Here is a 17,182-nt window from a genome sequence, read left to right as displayed (position 1 = left end):
TATAGGTGTTCTCCTGGTTGGAAACTGACATATAGATGTTCTCCTGGTTGGAAACTGACATATAGGTGTTCTCCTGGTTGGAAACTGACATATAGATGTTATCCTGGTTGGAAACTGACATATAGATCTTCTCCTGGTTGGAAACTGACATATAGATCTTCTCCTGGTTGGAAACTGACATATAGATGTTCTCCTGGTTGGAAACTGACATATAGATGTTCTCCTGGTAGGAAACTGACATATAGGTGTTCACCTGGTTGGAAACTGTCACCCTCTCTGACCCCTGATGTCACCCCTGATGTCACCTGTGATGTCACCCCCCCCCCCGCTCCCTACCCCTCTATCCTGGTCGTGGTGGTATCCAGGCTGGAGTGCTGGAGGGGTACGTGATCACAGTTAGGGGGGCCTATGGGTGGGGGTTTGTAGTGTAGACCTCCAGGAGGGTCTGTGGGTTGGGGCCCATGGAGGTCTGGATTAACCCCTCTGGTCCCTTTCCCATTGGCCCCGTTGGCTCGCGGGTGTCCGGTCAGTGTGGATTCACTGGCGTACAGAGAGTCCTCTTCCTGAGAGAGAGTCTAGAAGATAGAAGACACACTAAACAATCTGTATGGAAAAACTAAACACACTATGTGCTGGTGAGAAAGGTGTGGAGAGAGAGTTGGTATAAGGTGGGGAGAGAGTTGGTATAAGGTGTGGAGAGAGAGTTGGTATAAGGTGTGGAGAGAGTTGGTATAAGGTGGGGAGAGGGAGAGAGTTGGTATAAGGTGTGGAGAGGGAGAGAGTTGGTATAAGGTGTGGAGAGTTGGTATAAGGTGTGGAGAGAGTTGGTATAAGGTGTGGAGAGAGAGTTGGTATAAGGTGTGGAGAGAGTTGGTATAAGGTGGGGAGAGGGAGAGAGTTGGTATAAGGTGGGGAGAGAGTTGGTATAAGGTGTGGAGAGAGTTGGTATAAGGTGTGGAGAGGGAGAGAGTTGGTATAAGGTGTGGAGAGTTGGTATAAGGTGTGGAGAGAGTTGGTATAAGGTGTGGAGAGAGAGTTGGTATAAGGTGTGGAGAGAGTTGGTATAAGGTGGGGAGAGGGAGAGAGTTGGTATAAGGTGTGGAGAGTTGGTATAAGGTGTGGAGAGGGAGAGAGTTGGTATAAGGTGTGGAGAGAGTTGGTATAAGGTGGGGAGAGGGAGAGAGTTGGTATAAGGTGTGGAGAGTTGGTATAAGGTGTGGAGAGAGTTGGTATAAGGTGTGGAGAGGGAGAGAGTTGGTATAAGGTGTGGAGAGTTGGTATAAGGTGTGGAGAGAGTTGGTATAAGGTGTGGAGAGAGAGTTGGTATAAGGTGGGGAGAGGGAGAGAGTTGGTATAAGGTGTGGAGAGTTGGTATAAGGTGTGGAGAGAGTTGGTATAAGGTGTGGAGAGTTGGTATAAGGTGGGGAGAGAGTTGGTATAAGGTGGGGAGAGAGTTGGTATAAGGTGGGGAGAGAGTTGGTATAAGGTGGGGAGAGGGAGATAGTTGGTATAAGGTGTGGAGAGTTGGTATAAGGTGTGGAGAGAGTTAGTATAAGGTGTGGAGAGGGAGAGAGTTGGTATAAGGTGTGGAGAGTTGGTATAAGGTGTGGAGAGAGTTGGTATAAGGTGTGGAGAGAGAGTTGGTATAAGGTGTGGAGAGAGAGTTGGTATAAGGTGTGGAGAGAGTTGGTATAAGGTGGGGAGAGGGAGAGAGTTGGTATAAGGTGTGGAGAGTTGGTATAAGGTGTGGAGAGAGTTGGTATAAGGTGTGGAGAGGGAGAGAGTTGGTATAAGGTGTGGAGAGTTGGTATAAGGTGTGGAGAGGAGAGAGTTGGTATAAGGTGTGGAGAGTTGGTATAAGGTGTGGAGAGAGTTGGTATAAGGTGTGGAGAGAGAGTTGGTATAAGGTGTGGAGAGAGTTGGTATAAGGTGCGGAGAGGGAGAGAGTTGGTATAAGGTGTGGAGAGTTGGTATAAGGTGTGGAGAGAGTTGGTATAAGGTGTGGAGAGTTGGTATAAGGTGGGGAGAGAGTTGGTATAAGGTGGGGAGAGAGTTGGTATAAGGTGTGGAGAGAGTTGGTATAAGGTGTGGAGAGTTGGTATAAGGTGTGGAGAGAGAGTTGGTATAAGGTGGAGAGAGAGTTGGTATAAGGTGGGGAGAGAGTTGGTATAAGGTGTGGAGAGAGTTGGTATAAGGTGTGGAGAGAGTTGGTATAAGGTGTGGAGAGTTGGTATAAGGTGGAGAGAGGGAGAGAGTTGGTATAAGGTGGAGAGAGAGTTGGTATAAGGTGGAGAGAGTTGGTATAAGATGGGGAGAGAGTTGGTATAAGGTGTGGAGAGAGAGTTGGTATAAGGTGTGGAGAGTTGGTATAAGGTGTGGAGAGAGTTGGTATAAGGTGTGGAGAGGGAGAGAGTTGGTATAAGGTGTGGAGAGTTGGTATAAGGTGTGGAGAGGGAGAGAGTTGGTATAAGGTGTGGAGAGGGAGAGAGTTGGTATAAGGTGTGGAGAGTTGGTATAAGGTGGGGAGAGAGTTGGTATAAGGTGGAGAGAGAGTTGGTATAAGGTGGAGAGAGTTGGTATAAGGTGGAGAGAGAGTTGGTATAAGGTGGAGAGAGTGTTGGTATAAGGTGGAGAGAGTTGGTATAAGGTGGAGAGAGTTGGTATAAGGTGGGGAGAGTTGGTATAAGGTGGAGAGAGAGCTGGTATAAGGTGGAGAGAGTTGGTATAAGGTGTGGAGAGATTTGGTATAAGGTGTGGAGAGAGTTGGTATAAGGTGGAGAGAGAGTTGGTATAAGGTGGAGAGAGAGTTGGTATAAGGTGGAGAGAGAGAGTTGGTATAAGGTTGAGAGAGAGTTGGTATAAGGTGGAGAGAGAGAGTTGGTATAAGGTGGAGAGATTTGGTATAAGGTGTGGAGAGAGTTGGTATAAGGTGTGGAGAGAGTTGGTATAAGGTGTGGAGAGAGTTGGTATAAGGTGTGGAGAGCGTTGGTATAAGGTGTGGAGAGAGAGTTGGTATAAGGTGGGGAGAGAGTTGGTATAAGGTGGAGAGAGTTGGTATAAGGTGGGGAGAGAGTTGGTATAAGGTGGGGAGAGAGTTGCTATAAGGTGTGGAGAGAGTTGGTATAAGGTGGAGAGAGAGTTGGTAGAAGGTGTGGAGAGATTTGGTATAAGGTGGGGAGAGAGTTGGTATAAGGTAGTATAAGGTGGAGAGAGTTGGTATAAGGTGTGGAGAGAGAGTTGGTATAAGGTGGAGAGAGAGTTGGTAGAAGGTGTGGAGAGATTTGGTAGAAGGTGTGGAGAGATTTGATATAAGGTGTGGAGAGAGTTGGTATAAGGTGGAGAGAGAGTTGGTATAAGGTGGAGAGAGTTGGTATAAGGTGGGGAGAGAGTTGTTATAAGGTGGAGAGAGAGTTGGTAGAAGGTGTGGAGAGATTTGGTAGAAGGTGTGGAGAGATTTGGTATAAGGTGTGGAGAGAGTTGGTATAAGGTGGAGAGAGAGTTGGTATAAGATGGGGAGAGAGTTGGTATAAGGTGGGGAGAGAGTTGGTATAAGATGGGGAGAGAGTTGGTATAAGATGGGGAGAGAGTTGAAAAACAAAGCCGTTGATGGACACCACTCAGTAAACGGAGCACAAAGCCAGTGATGGACACCACTCAGTAAACGGAGCACAAAGCCGGTGATGGATACCACTCAGTAAACGGAGCACAAAGCCAGTGATGGACACCACTCAGTAAACGGAGCACAAAGCCAGTGATGGACACCACTCAGTAAACGGAGCACAAAGCCGGTGATGGACACCACTCAGTAAACGGAGCACAAAGCCAGTGATGGACACCACTCAGTAAACGGAGCACAAAGCCAGTGATGGACACCACTCAGTAAACGGAGCACAAAGCCAGTGATGGACACCACTCAGTAAACGGAGCACAAAGCCAGTGATGGACACCACTCAGTAAACGGAGCACAAAGCCGGTGATGGACACCACTCAGTAAACGGAGCACAAAGCCGGTGATGGACACCACTCAGTAAACGGAGCACAAAGCCAGTGATGGACACCACTCAGTAAACGGAGCACAAAGCCGGTGATGGACACCACTCAGTAAACGGAGCACAAAGCCGGTGATGGACACCACTCAGTAAACGGAGCACAAAGCCGGTGATGGACACCACTCAGTAAACGGAGCACAAAGCCAGTGATGGACACCACTCAGTAAACGGAGCACAAAGCCAGTGATGGACACCACTCAGTAAACGGAGCACAAAGCCAGTGATGGACACCACTCAGTAAACGGAGCACAAAGCCAGTGATGGACACCACTCAGTAAACGGAGCACAAAGCCAGTGATGGACACCACTCAGTAAACGGAGCACAAAGCCAGTGATGGACACCACTCAGTAAACGGAGCACAAAGCCAGTGATGGACACCACTCAGTAAACGGAGCACAAAGCCAGTGATGGACACCACTCAGTAAACGGAGCACAAAGCCAGTGATGGACACCACTCAGTAAACGGAGCACAAAGCCAGTGATGGACACCACTCAGTAAACGGAGCACAAAGCCAGTGATGGACACCACTCAGTAAACGGAGCACAAAGCCAGTGATGGACACCACTCAGTAAACGGAGCACAAAGCCAGTGATGGACACCACTCAGTAAACGGAGCACAAAGCCAGTGATGGACACCACTCAGTAAACGGAGCACAAAGCCAGTGATGGACACCACTCAGTAAACGGAGCACAAAGCCGGTGATGGACACCACTCAGTAAACGGAGCACAAAGCCGGTGATGGACACCACTCAGTAAACGGAGCACAAAGCCAGTGATGGACACCACTCAGTAAACGGAGCACAAAGCCGGTGATGGACACCACTCAGTAAACGGAGCACAAAGCCAGTGATGGACACCACTCAGTAAACGGAGCACAAAGCCAGTGATGGACACCACTCAGTAAACGGAGCACAAAGCCAGTGATGGACACCACTCAGTAAACGGAGCACAAAGCCAGTGATGGACACCACTCAGTAAACGGAGCACAAAGCCAGTGATGGACACCACTCAGTAAACGGAGCACAAAGCCAGTGATGGACACCACTCAGTAAACGGAGCACAAAGCCAGTGATGGACACCACTCAGTAAACGGAGCACAAAGCCGGTGATGGACACCACTCAGTAAACGGAGCACAAAGCCGGTGATGGACACCACTCAGTAAACGGAGCACAAAGCCGGTGATGGACACCACTCAGTAAACGGAGCACAAAGCCAGTGATGGACACCACTCAGTAAACGGAGCACAAAGCCAGTGATGGACACCACTCAGTAAACGGAGCACAAAGCCAGTGATGGACACCACTCAGTAAACGGAGCACAAAGCCAGTGATGGACACCACTCAGTAAACGGAGCACATAGAATAATGGGATGCGCAGTTGGATTCACTTTTCTCATCAAGTCTGTTAATGTTTCTCCGTCGTTCATTTCCTGGGTGGTGTCCATGATTCCTTATGCTTCCAAGGCAGCCTCTATGTGAGAGAGTTTACGGAACTATATACAAATACAGGTACTGTACTTCTACAGCCAGACAAAGTCAATAATATCAGGCTGTGTTGAGAGAGGTACCACACAAAGTCAATAATATCAGGCTGTGTTGAGAGAGGTACCAGACAAAGTCAATCAGATCAGATCAGGCTGTGTTGAGAGAGGTACCAGACAAAGTCAATCAGATCAGGCTGTGTTGAGAGAGGTACCAGACAAAGTCAATCAGATCAGGCTGTGTTGAGAGAGGTACCGGACAAAGTCAATCAGACCAGGCTGTGTTGAGAGAGGTACCAGACAAAGTCAATCAGATCAGGCTGTGTTGAGAGAGGTACCAGACAAAGTCAATCAGATCAGGCTGTGTTGAGAGAGGTACCAGACAAAGTCAATCAGACCAGGCTGTGTTGAGAGAGGTACCAGACAAAGTCAATCATATCAGGCTGTGTTGAAAGAGGTACCAGACAAAGTCAATAATATCAGGGTGTGTGTGTGTTTGGGTGTGTGTGTGTGTGTGGGGGGGGGTGTATGTGTGTATGTGTGTGTGTGTGTGTCCTGAACCTTACCCAGTCAGTTAGTATGAGCTCTGTTATGTCCTCCGGTTTCAGATCCCAGGTTGTCTTGGCATGCAATCTCCTGTGTGTACAACCATATATCAGTCTCCTGTGTTTACCACCATAGATCAGTCTCCTGTGTTTACAACCATATATCAGTCTCCTATGTGTACAACCATAGATCAGTCTCCTGTGTTTACCACCATAGATCAGTCTCCTGTGTTTACCACCATAGATCAGTCTCCTGTGTTTACAACCATAGATCAGTCTCCTGTGTTTACAACCATAGATCAGTCTCCTGTGTTTACCACCATAGATCAGTCTCCTGTGTTTACCACCATAGATCAGTCTCCTGTGTTTACAACCATAGATCAGTCTCCTGTGTTTACCAGTGTTTACAACCATAGATCAGTCTCCTGTGTTTACCACCATAGATCAGTCTCCTGTGTTTACCATAGATCAGTCTCCTGTGTTTACAACCACCATAGATCAGTCTCCTGTGTTTACCACCATAGATCAGTCTCCTGTGTTTACCACCATAGATCAGTCTCCTGTGTTTACCACCATAGATCAGTCTCCTGTGTTTACCACCATAGATCAGTCTCCTGTGTTTACCACCATATATCAGTCTCCAGTGTTTACCACCATAGATCAGTCTCCTGTGTTTACCACCATAGATCAGTCTCCTGTGTTTACCACCATAGATCAGTCTCCTGTGTTTACAACCATAGATCAGTCTCCTGTGTTTACCACCATAGATCAGTCTCCTGTGTTTACCACCATAGATCAGTCTCCTGTGTTTACAACCATAGATCAGTCTCCTGTGTTTACCACCATAGATCAGTCTCCTGTGTTTACAACCATAGATCAGTCTCCTGTGTTTACAACCATAGATCAGTCTCCTGTGTTTACAACCATAGATCAGTCTCCTGTGTTTACCACCATAGATCAGTCCCCTGTGTTTACAACCATAGATCAGTCTCCTGTGTTTACCATAGATCAGTCTCCTGTGTTTACCACCATAGATCAGTCTCCTGTGTTTACCACCATATATCAGTCCCCTGTGTTGACAACCATAGATCAGTCTCCTGTGTTTACAACCATAGATCAGTCTCCTGTGTTTACAACCATAGATCAGTCTCCTGTGTTTAGCATAGATCAGTCTCGTGTGTTTACCACCATAGATCAGTCTCCTGTGTTTACCATAGATCAGTCTCCTGTGTTTACCATAGATCAGTCTCCTGTGTTTACCACCATAGATCAGTCTCCTGTGTTTACCACCATAGATCAGTCCCCTGTGTTTACAACCATAGATCAGTCTCCTGTGTTTACCATAGATCAGTCTCCTGTGTTTACCACCATAGATCAGTCTCCTGTGTTTACCACCATATATCAGTCCCCTGTGTTGACAACCATAGATCAGTCTCCTGTGTGTACAACCATAGATCAATCTCCTGTGTTTACAACCATATATCAGTCTCCTGTGTTTACAACCATAGATCAGTCTCCTGTGTTTACCACCATAGATCAGTCTCCTGTGTTTACCACCATAGCTCAGTCTCCTGTGTTTACAACCATAGATCAGTCTCCTGTGTTTACCACCATAGATCAGTCTCCTGTGTTTACCATATATCAGTCTCCTGTGTTTACCATAGATCAGTCTCCTGTGTTTACAACCATAGATCAGTCTCCTGTGTTTACCACCATAGATCAGTCTCCTGTGTTTACCAGTGTTTACAACCATAGATCAGTCTCCTGTGTTTACCAGTGTTTACAACCATAGATCAGTCCCCTGTGTTTACCAGTGTTTACAACCATAGATCAGTCTCCTGTGTTTACAACCATAGATCAGTCTCCTGTGTTTACCAGTTTTTACAACCATAGATCAGTCTCCTGTGTTTACAACCATAGATCAGTCTCCTGTGTTTACCACCATAGATCAGGCTCCTGTGTTTACCACCATAGATCAGTCTCATGTGTTTACCATAGATCAGTCTCCTGTGTTTACAACCATAGATCAGTCTCCTGTGTTTACCACCATAGATCAGTCTCCTGTGTTTACCACCATAGATCAGTCTCCTGTGTTTACAACCATAGATCAGTCTCCTGTGTTTACCACCATAGATCAGTCTCCTGTGTTTACAACCATAGATCAGACTCCTGTGTTTACAACCATAGATCAGTCTCCTGTGTTTACCACCATAGATCAGGCTCCTGTGTTTACAACCATAGATCCGTCTCCTGTGTTTACCACCATAGATCAGTCTCCTGTGTTTACCAGTGTTTACAACCATAGATCAGTCTCCTGTGTTTACCAGTGTTTACAACCATAGATCAGCCTCCTGTGTTTACCACCATAGATCAGTCTCCTGTGTTTACCACCATAGATCAGTCTCCTGTGTTTACAACCATAGATCAGTCTCCTGTGTTTACCACCATAGGTCAGTCTCCTGTGTTTACCACCATAGATCAGTCTCCTGTGTTTACCACCATAGATCAGTCTCCTGTGTTTACAACCATAGGTCAGTCTCCTGTGTTTACCACCATAGATCAGTCTCCTGTGTTTACCACTATAGATCAGTCTCCTGTGTTTACAACCATAGATCAGTCTCCTGTGTTTACAACCATAGATCAGTCTCCTGTGTTTACCACCATAGATCAGTCTCCTGTGTTTACCAGTGTTTACAACCATAGATCAGTCTCCTGTGTTTACCAGTGTTTACAACCATAGATCAGTCTCCTGTGTTTACCAGTGTTTACAACCATAGATCAGTCTCCTGTGTTTACAACCATAGATCAGTCTCCTGTGTTTACCACCATAGATCAGTCTCCTGTGTTTACAACCATAGATCAGTCTCCTGTGTTTACCACCATAGATCAGTCTCCTGTGTTTACCACCATAGATCAGTCTCCTGTGTTTACAACCATAGATCAGTCTCCTGTGTTTACCACCATAGATCAGTCCCCTGTGTTTACCACCATAGATCAGTCTCCTGTGTTTACAACCATAGATCAGTCTCCTGTGTTTACCATAGATCAGTCTCCTGTGTTTACCACCATAGATCAGACTCCTGTGTTTACAACCATAGATCAGTCTCCTGTGTTTACCATAGATCAGTCTCCTGTGTTTACCACCATAGATCAGTCTCCTGTGTTTACCATAGATCAGTCTCCTGTGTTTACCACCATAGATCAGTCTCCTGTGTTTACCACCATAGATCAGTCTCCTGTGTTTACAACCATAGATCAGTCTCCTGTGTTTACCACCATAGATCAGTCTCCTGTGTTTACCACCATAGATCATTCTCCTGTGTTTACAACCATAGATCAGTCTCCTGTGTTTACAACCATAGATCAGTCTCCTGTGTTTACAACCATAGATCAGTCTCCTGTGTTTACCACCATAGATCAGTCTCCTGTGTTTACCACCATAGATCAGTCTCCTGTGTTTACAACCATAGATCAGTCTCCTGTGTTTACCATCATAGATCAGTCTCCTGTGTTTACAACCATAGATCAGTCTCCTGTGTTTACCACCATAGATCAGTCTCCTGTGTTTACCACCATAGATCAGTCTCCTGTGTTTACCACCATATATCAGTCTCCTGTGTTTACCACCATAGATCAGTCTCCTGTGTTTACCACCATATATCAGTCTCCTGTGTTTACAACCATATATCAGTCTCCTGTGTTTACCACCATAGATCAGTCTCCTGTGTTTACCACCATATATCAGTCTCCTGTGTTTACAACCATAGATCAGTCTCCTGTGTTTACCATATATCATTCATGTCTGGATAACCACAAAACCACAAACATGTACTTACAATAAATCTGAAATACAAACTTATGTTGGACTGATGTCTGCCAAATACTGAACAGGATAATGTTATGAACAGTGTTCTTACACTCACGGTATGAGGGATGTATGACTGACCTGGCAATGACACATGTTACGACGCACAGTAACAGCATCCCAGCAGCACCTGCCCCAGCTCCCACCAACAGAGACAGCATCTGGTAACCTACGGTCAGAGGGATGAGACATGAAAGAGACCGGGAGACCAGCTCTCTCTCACTTGTTTCTGTCTGTTCCTCTTCAGCGTTTCTCCCTTGTCCCCATCTCTCTCTCTCATGACCTGTCCAGGTGTGTTACCTGTTGACGTGGAACTGTCTAAGCTATCCTTCCTCAGAGGTGTCTGTTCCTCTTCAGCTCTTCTCCCTTGTCCCCATCTCTCTCTCTCATTACCTGTCCAGGTGTGTTACCTGTTGACGTGGAACTGTCTAAGCTATCCTTCCTCAGAGGTGTCTGTTCCTCTTCAGCTCTTCTCCCTTGTCCCCATCTCTCTCTCTCATTACCTGTCCAGGTGTGTTACCTGTTGACGTGGAACTGTCTAAGCTATCCTTCCTCAGAGGTGTCTGTTCCTCTTCAGCTCTTCTCCCTTGTCCCCATCTCTCTCTCATTACCTGTCCAGGTGTGTTACCTGTTGACGTGGAACTGTCTAAGCTATCCTTCCTCAGAGGTGTCTGTTCCTCTTCAGCGTTTCTCCCTTGTCCCCATCTCTCTCTCTCATTACCTGTCCAGGTGTGTTACCTGTTGACGTGGAACTGTCTAAGCTATCCTTCCTCAGAGGTTTCTGTTCCACTTCAGCTCCATCTGTCTTTCTCACCTGTCCAGGTGTGTTTTAACTGTTCCTCTTATGTGTGGATGTGCTACAGAGTTGCAGCCTGGCAGAGTCCTGACAGTTGGAGCTGTCCCTATTTATCTCTCACCTGACCCTTTACCTACCCAGGTGTGTCTTACCTGTGGAGGTGGCACAGAGTTGCAGCCTGGCAGAGTCCTGACAGTTGGAGCTGTCCCTATTTATCTCTCACCTGACCCTTTACCTACCCAGGTGTGTCTTACCTGTGGAGGTGGCACAGAGTTGCAGCCTGGCAGAGTCCTGACAGTTGGAGCTGTCCCTATTTATCTCTCACCTGACCCTTTACCTACCCAGGTGTGTCTTACCTGTGGAGGTGGCACAGAGTTGCAGCCTGGCAGAGTCCTGACAGTTGGAGCTGTCCCTATTTATCTCTCACCTGACCCTTTACCTACCCAGGTGTGTCTTACCTGTGGAGGTGGCACAGAGTTGCAGCCTGGCAGAGTCCTGACAGTTGGAGCTGTCCCTATTTATCTCTCACCTGACCTTTTACCTACCCAGGTGTGTCTTACCTGTGGAGGTGGCACAGAGTTGCAGCCTGGCAGAGACCTGACAGTTGGAGCTGTCCCTATTTATCTCTCACCTGACCCTTTACCTACCCAGGTGTGTCTTACCGGTGAAGGTGTGTCTTATATTTGGAAGTGTGTCTTACTTGTGAAGGTATGTCTTACTTGTGAAGGTGTGTCTTACCTATGGAGGTGTGTCTTACTTGTGAAGGTGTGTCTTACCTATGGAGGTGTGTCTTACTTGTGGAGGTTTGTCTTACCTGTGGAGGTGTGTCTTACTTATGGAGGTGTGTCTTACTTATGGAGGTGTGTCTTTCTTGTGGAGGTGTGTCTTACCTGTGGAGGTGTGTCTTACTTATGGAGGTGTGTCTTACTTGTGGAGGTGTGTCTTACCTATGTAGGTGTGTCTTACTTGCGGAGGTGTGTCTTACCTGTGGAGGTGTGTCTTACCTATGTAGGTGTGTCTTACTTGCGGAGGTGTGTCTTACCTGTGGAGGTGTGTCTTACCTGTGGAGGTGTGTCTTACCTGTGGAGGTGTGTCTTACCTGTGGAGGTGTGTCTTACCTGTGGAGGTGACACAAAGCTGCAGACTGGCAGAGCCCTGAGAGTTGGAGCTGAGGCAAAGTGCAGTGGGCGTGTCTTCTTGTGATTGACGGATGGTCAGAGTGCTCCTGAGGCCAATTCTGCCCAGAGGCTCCTCCCTGATGGCCGTGGCTGTGGAAGGATTGACATGTCGGCCAGACAGACGCCACTGCACCAAGGGGGCGGGGTTAGCGTGGCTGTCACAGGTACAGCTGACCTGAGATCCGGAGTGGAGGCAGCGAGAGGAGGATGAGATCTGAGGAGCAACTAGAAAGAAGAGACAGAAGAACAAGGAGGGGAATTAACATTTTCTATTCAAGTTTGACCTTCATCCTTATTTTATAGTTTATGAAACTTTGATAACTCATTCTGTTTAATTCATTGCTAACGAGCAAATGTTTGATTGAGGAGAAAAAACAATAACATCTAGGGTTACACCTAGGGTTACAACAATGTGATAACTTTCCCAAAATCTACCAACCAGGGTAGCGCTAGCGGAACACCTGGTCAACATCCGGTGAAATTGTAGAGCGTGAAACTCAACAAAACAGAAATTCTCATAATAAACATACATAAAGGATACAAGTGTTATACATCGGCTTAAAGATCAACTTCCTGTTAATCCAACCGCTGTGTCAGATTTCAAAAAGGCTTTACGGGGAAAGCATACCATGCGATTATCTGAGAACAGCGCCCAGCCCGCAAATCATTACAAACAGCCAAGTAGAGGAGTTATTTACACAAGTCAGAAATAGAGATAAAATTAATCACTTACCTTTGATGATCTTCATATGGTTGCACTCACAAGACTCCCAGTTTCACAATAGTTTTGTTCAATAAAGTCCCTCTTTATGTTTATATAATCAATCCTCAGGTTGTTTTTGTCATAAATAATCAATCATATTTCAACCGGACAAAAGCTTCGTCAATAGAAAAAGGAAAAACAAAAAAGGTGCACTCCCGGTCACGCGCTGGACTCATGTCTGGAAATTTCCACTGTCCTCTCATTAAAGGTGGTGTTTCTCCCTCATTTTTCAGAGTAAAAGCCTGCAACAATGCCTAAAGACTGGCCACATGTAGTGGAAGCCATAGGGATCGTGAACTGGGTCATAAGTGTTTGTATGGTGGGTAGGCTTTCAATGGAAAAACAGCCATTTCAAAATAATAGCATTTCCTGGATGGAATTTCCTCAGGTTTTTGCCTGCTATATCAGTTCTGTTATACTCACATACATTATTTTAACCGTTTTGGAAACTTTGGAGTGTTTTCTATAAAATAATACCAATTATATGCATGTCCTAGCTTCCGGGCCTGAGTAACAGGCAGTTTACATAGGGCACCTCATTCATCCAAACAACTCAATTCTACCCTCGGCCCCAGAAAGGTGAGAAGAAAAAAAACCTGAATATTTTGGGAGAGTTACGGAATTTTGCAACCTCACTTACACTCCATAGATGCGTTTGTAGTCGCTGACTGATCCTCTCCATGATGATTTTGGGCTTTACAGTAGTATTCTCTTCCGTCAATAACATTCATTGTGGCCTGGATTAGTTTTTGTCCAGAGGCCACATAGTCCTCCTTCCCCTCTCTCACTGAGTACCAGCGGTACCTGGTCACTGGTGGGTTGGCATCGCTGCTGCAGGTCAGAGTCACTGAACTGTCCTCTAACACAGAATCAGAGGGACTCACAGATACTGACGTGTTCCTGGGAGGATCTGGAGGGAAAGGACAGAATTACCATCAGCTCTGAAAGCACAACAATTGATACTACGACTACTATAACTATTATACCTACTATAACTACTATAACTACTATACCTACTATACCTACTATAACTACTATAACTACTATAACTACTATAACTACTATAACTACTATAACTATTATACCTACTATAACTACTATAACTACTATACCTACTATACCTACTATAACTACTATAACTATTATAACTACTATAACTACTATACCTACTATAACTATTGACTACTATAACTATTATACCTACTATAACTATTATAACTATTATACCTACTATAACTATTATAACTACTATAACTACTATACCTACTATAACTATTATAACTACTATAACTATTATAACTACTATAACTACTATAACTATTATACCTACTATAACTATTATACCTATTATAACTATAACTATTATACCTACTATAACTATTATACCTACTATAACTATTATAACTACTATAACTATTATAACTATTATACCTACTATAACTATTATACTACTATAACTATTATAACTATTATACCTACTATAACTATTATAACTACTATAACTGCTACTATAACCTATTATAACTATATAACTAATAACTGCTACTATTATACCTACTATAACTATTATAACTACTATAACTATTATAACTATTATACCTACTATATAACTATTATAACTACTATAACTATACTACTATAACTATTATAACTACTATAACTATTATAACTATTATAACTACTATAACTATTATACCTACTATAACTATTATACCTACTATAACTATTATAACTACTATAACTACTATAACTATTATAACTATAACTATTATAACTATTATAACTATTATACCTACTATAACTACTATAACTACTATAACTATTATACCTATTATAACTATTATACCTACTATAACTATTATACCTACTATAACTATTATACCTACTATAACTATTATACCTACTATAACTATTATAACTACTATAACTACTATATACTACTATAACTATTATACCTACTACTACCTGCTAACTACTATAACTATTATAACTACTATAACTATTATAACTACTATAACTATTATAACTACTATAACTATTATACCTATAACTATTATAACTATAACTATTATACCTACTAACTACTATACCTACTATAACTATTATAACTACTACTATAACTACTATAACTATTATACCTACTATAACTATTATAACCTATTATAACTACTATAACTACTATAACTATTATACTATAACTATTATACTACTATAACTATTATACTACTATAACTATATAACTATAACTACTATATAACTATATAACTATTATACTATAACTACTATAACTATTATACCTACTATAACTACTATAACTATTATAACTACTATAACTACTATAACTACTATAACTACTATAACTATAACTACTATAACTACTATAACTATTATAACTACCACTATATAACTATTATACCTACTATAACTACTATAACTATTATACCTACTATAACTACTATAACCTACTATAACTATTATAACTACTATAACTACTATAACTACTATAACTATTATACCTACTATAACTATTATACCTACTATAACTACTATAACTATTATAACTACTATAACTATTACCTACTATAACTACTATAACTATTATACTATAACTATTATACCTACTATAACTACTATAACTACTATAACTATTATACCTACTATAACTACTATAACTACTATAACTATACCTACTATAACTACTATAACTACTATAACTACTATAACTACTATAACTATTATACCTACTATAACTACTATAACTACTATAACTACTATAACTACTATACCTACTATAACTACTATAACTATTATACCTACTATAACTACTATAACTACTATAACTACTACTATAACTATTATACCTACTATAACTATTATACTACTACTACTATAACTATTATACTACTATAACTATTATAACTACTATAACTACTATAACTACTATAACTACTATAACTATTATACCTACTATAACTACTATAACTATTATAACTACTATAACTATTATACCTACTATAACTATTATACTACTATAACTATTATAACTACTATAACTATTATACCTACTATAACTACTATAACTACTATACCTACTATATTATACCTACTATAACTATTATAACTACTATAACTATAACTACTATATACTATAACTATATAACTATTATACCTACTATAACTACTATAACTACTATAACTATTATAACTATTATAACTACTATAACTATTATACCTACTATAACTACTATAACTACTATAACTATTATAACCTATAACTAACTATTATACTATAACTACTATTATACCTACTATAACTATATAACTATTATAACTACTATAACTACTATAACTATTATACCTACTATACTACTATAACTATTATAACTACTATAACTATAACTATAATACCTACTATAACTATAAACTATTATAACTATATAACTATTATAACTACTATAACTATTATACCTATAACTACTATTATATACTACTATAACTATTATACCTACTATAACTACTATAATACCTACTACTAAACTATTATACCTACTATAACTATTATACTACTATAACTATATAACTACTATAACTATTATACCTACTATAACTATTATACTACTATAACTATTATACTACTATAACTACCTATAACTATTATACCTACTATACTATAACTATATAACCTACTATAACTATACCTATATAACTATTATAACTACTATAACTATTATACCTACTATAACTATTATAACTACTATACCTACTATAACTAACTATTATAACTATTATAACTATTATAACTATAACTATTATAACTACTATAACTACTATATAATAACTATTATACTACTATAACTATTATAACTACTATAACTACTATAACTACTATAACTATTATACCTACTATAACTACTATAACTATTATACCTACTATAACTATTATAACTACTATAACTATTATACCTACTATAACTATTATACCTACTATAACTATTATACCTACTATTATACCTACTATAACTACTATAACTATTATACCTACTATAACTACTATACTACTATAACTACTATAACTACTACTATAACCTACTATAACTATTATACCTACTATAACTACTATAACTACTATAACTAAACTACTATAACTATTATAACTACTATAACTATTATACCTACTATAACTATAACTATTATAACTACTATACCTACTATAACTATATACTACTATAACTATTATAACTACTATAACTATTATACTACTATAACTATATAACTACCTACTATAACTATTATACCTACTATAACTATTATACCTACTATAACTATTATACCTACTATAACTACTATAACTACTATAACTATATAACTACTATAACTACTATAACTACTATACCTACTATAAACTATTATACTATAACTATAACTATATACTATTATAACTACTATAACTACTACTATAACTATTATACCTATAACTATAACTATTATACCTACTATAACTA

At 41.0% G+C, this 17,182-nt stretch overlaps 1 protein-coding gene across 1 annotated transcript in view; it reads right to left on the bottom strand.

Annotated features, from left to right (window-relative positions):
• Positions 1 to 332: 332 nt before the first annotated feature.
• The window catches only part of LOC135573743 (B-cell receptor CD22-like), a 57,540-nt gene continuing 40,690 nt past the window's right edge, over positions 333 to 17,182 (bottom strand). The window contains exons 5-8 of the mRNA XM_065023438.1: positions 13,321 to 13,590; positions 11,858 to 12,142; positions 10,090 to 10,112; positions 333 to 563 (exon numbers count right to left, since the gene is read on the bottom strand). Of these exons, the coding sequence (XP_064879510.1) occupies positions 333 to 563; positions 10,090 to 10,112; positions 11,858 to 12,142; positions 13,321 to 13,590 (809 nt within the window). The remainder of the gene's footprint in view (positions 564 to 10,089; positions 10,113 to 11,857; positions 12,143 to 13,320; positions 13,591 to 17,182) is intronic.

This window comes from Oncorhynchus nerka, linkage group LG10 (genome assembly GCF_034236695.1).
Source record: "Oncorhynchus nerka isolate Pitt River linkage group LG10, Oner_Uvic_2.0, whole genome shotgun sequence".
In the NCBI taxonomy this organism is placed as follows: Eukaryota; Metazoa; Chordata; class Actinopteri; order Salmoniformes; family Salmonidae; genus Oncorhynchus; species Oncorhynchus nerka.
Note: the sequence above shows the minus strand (reverse complement) of the source record. Positions and strands in the feature narration are given on the sequence as shown.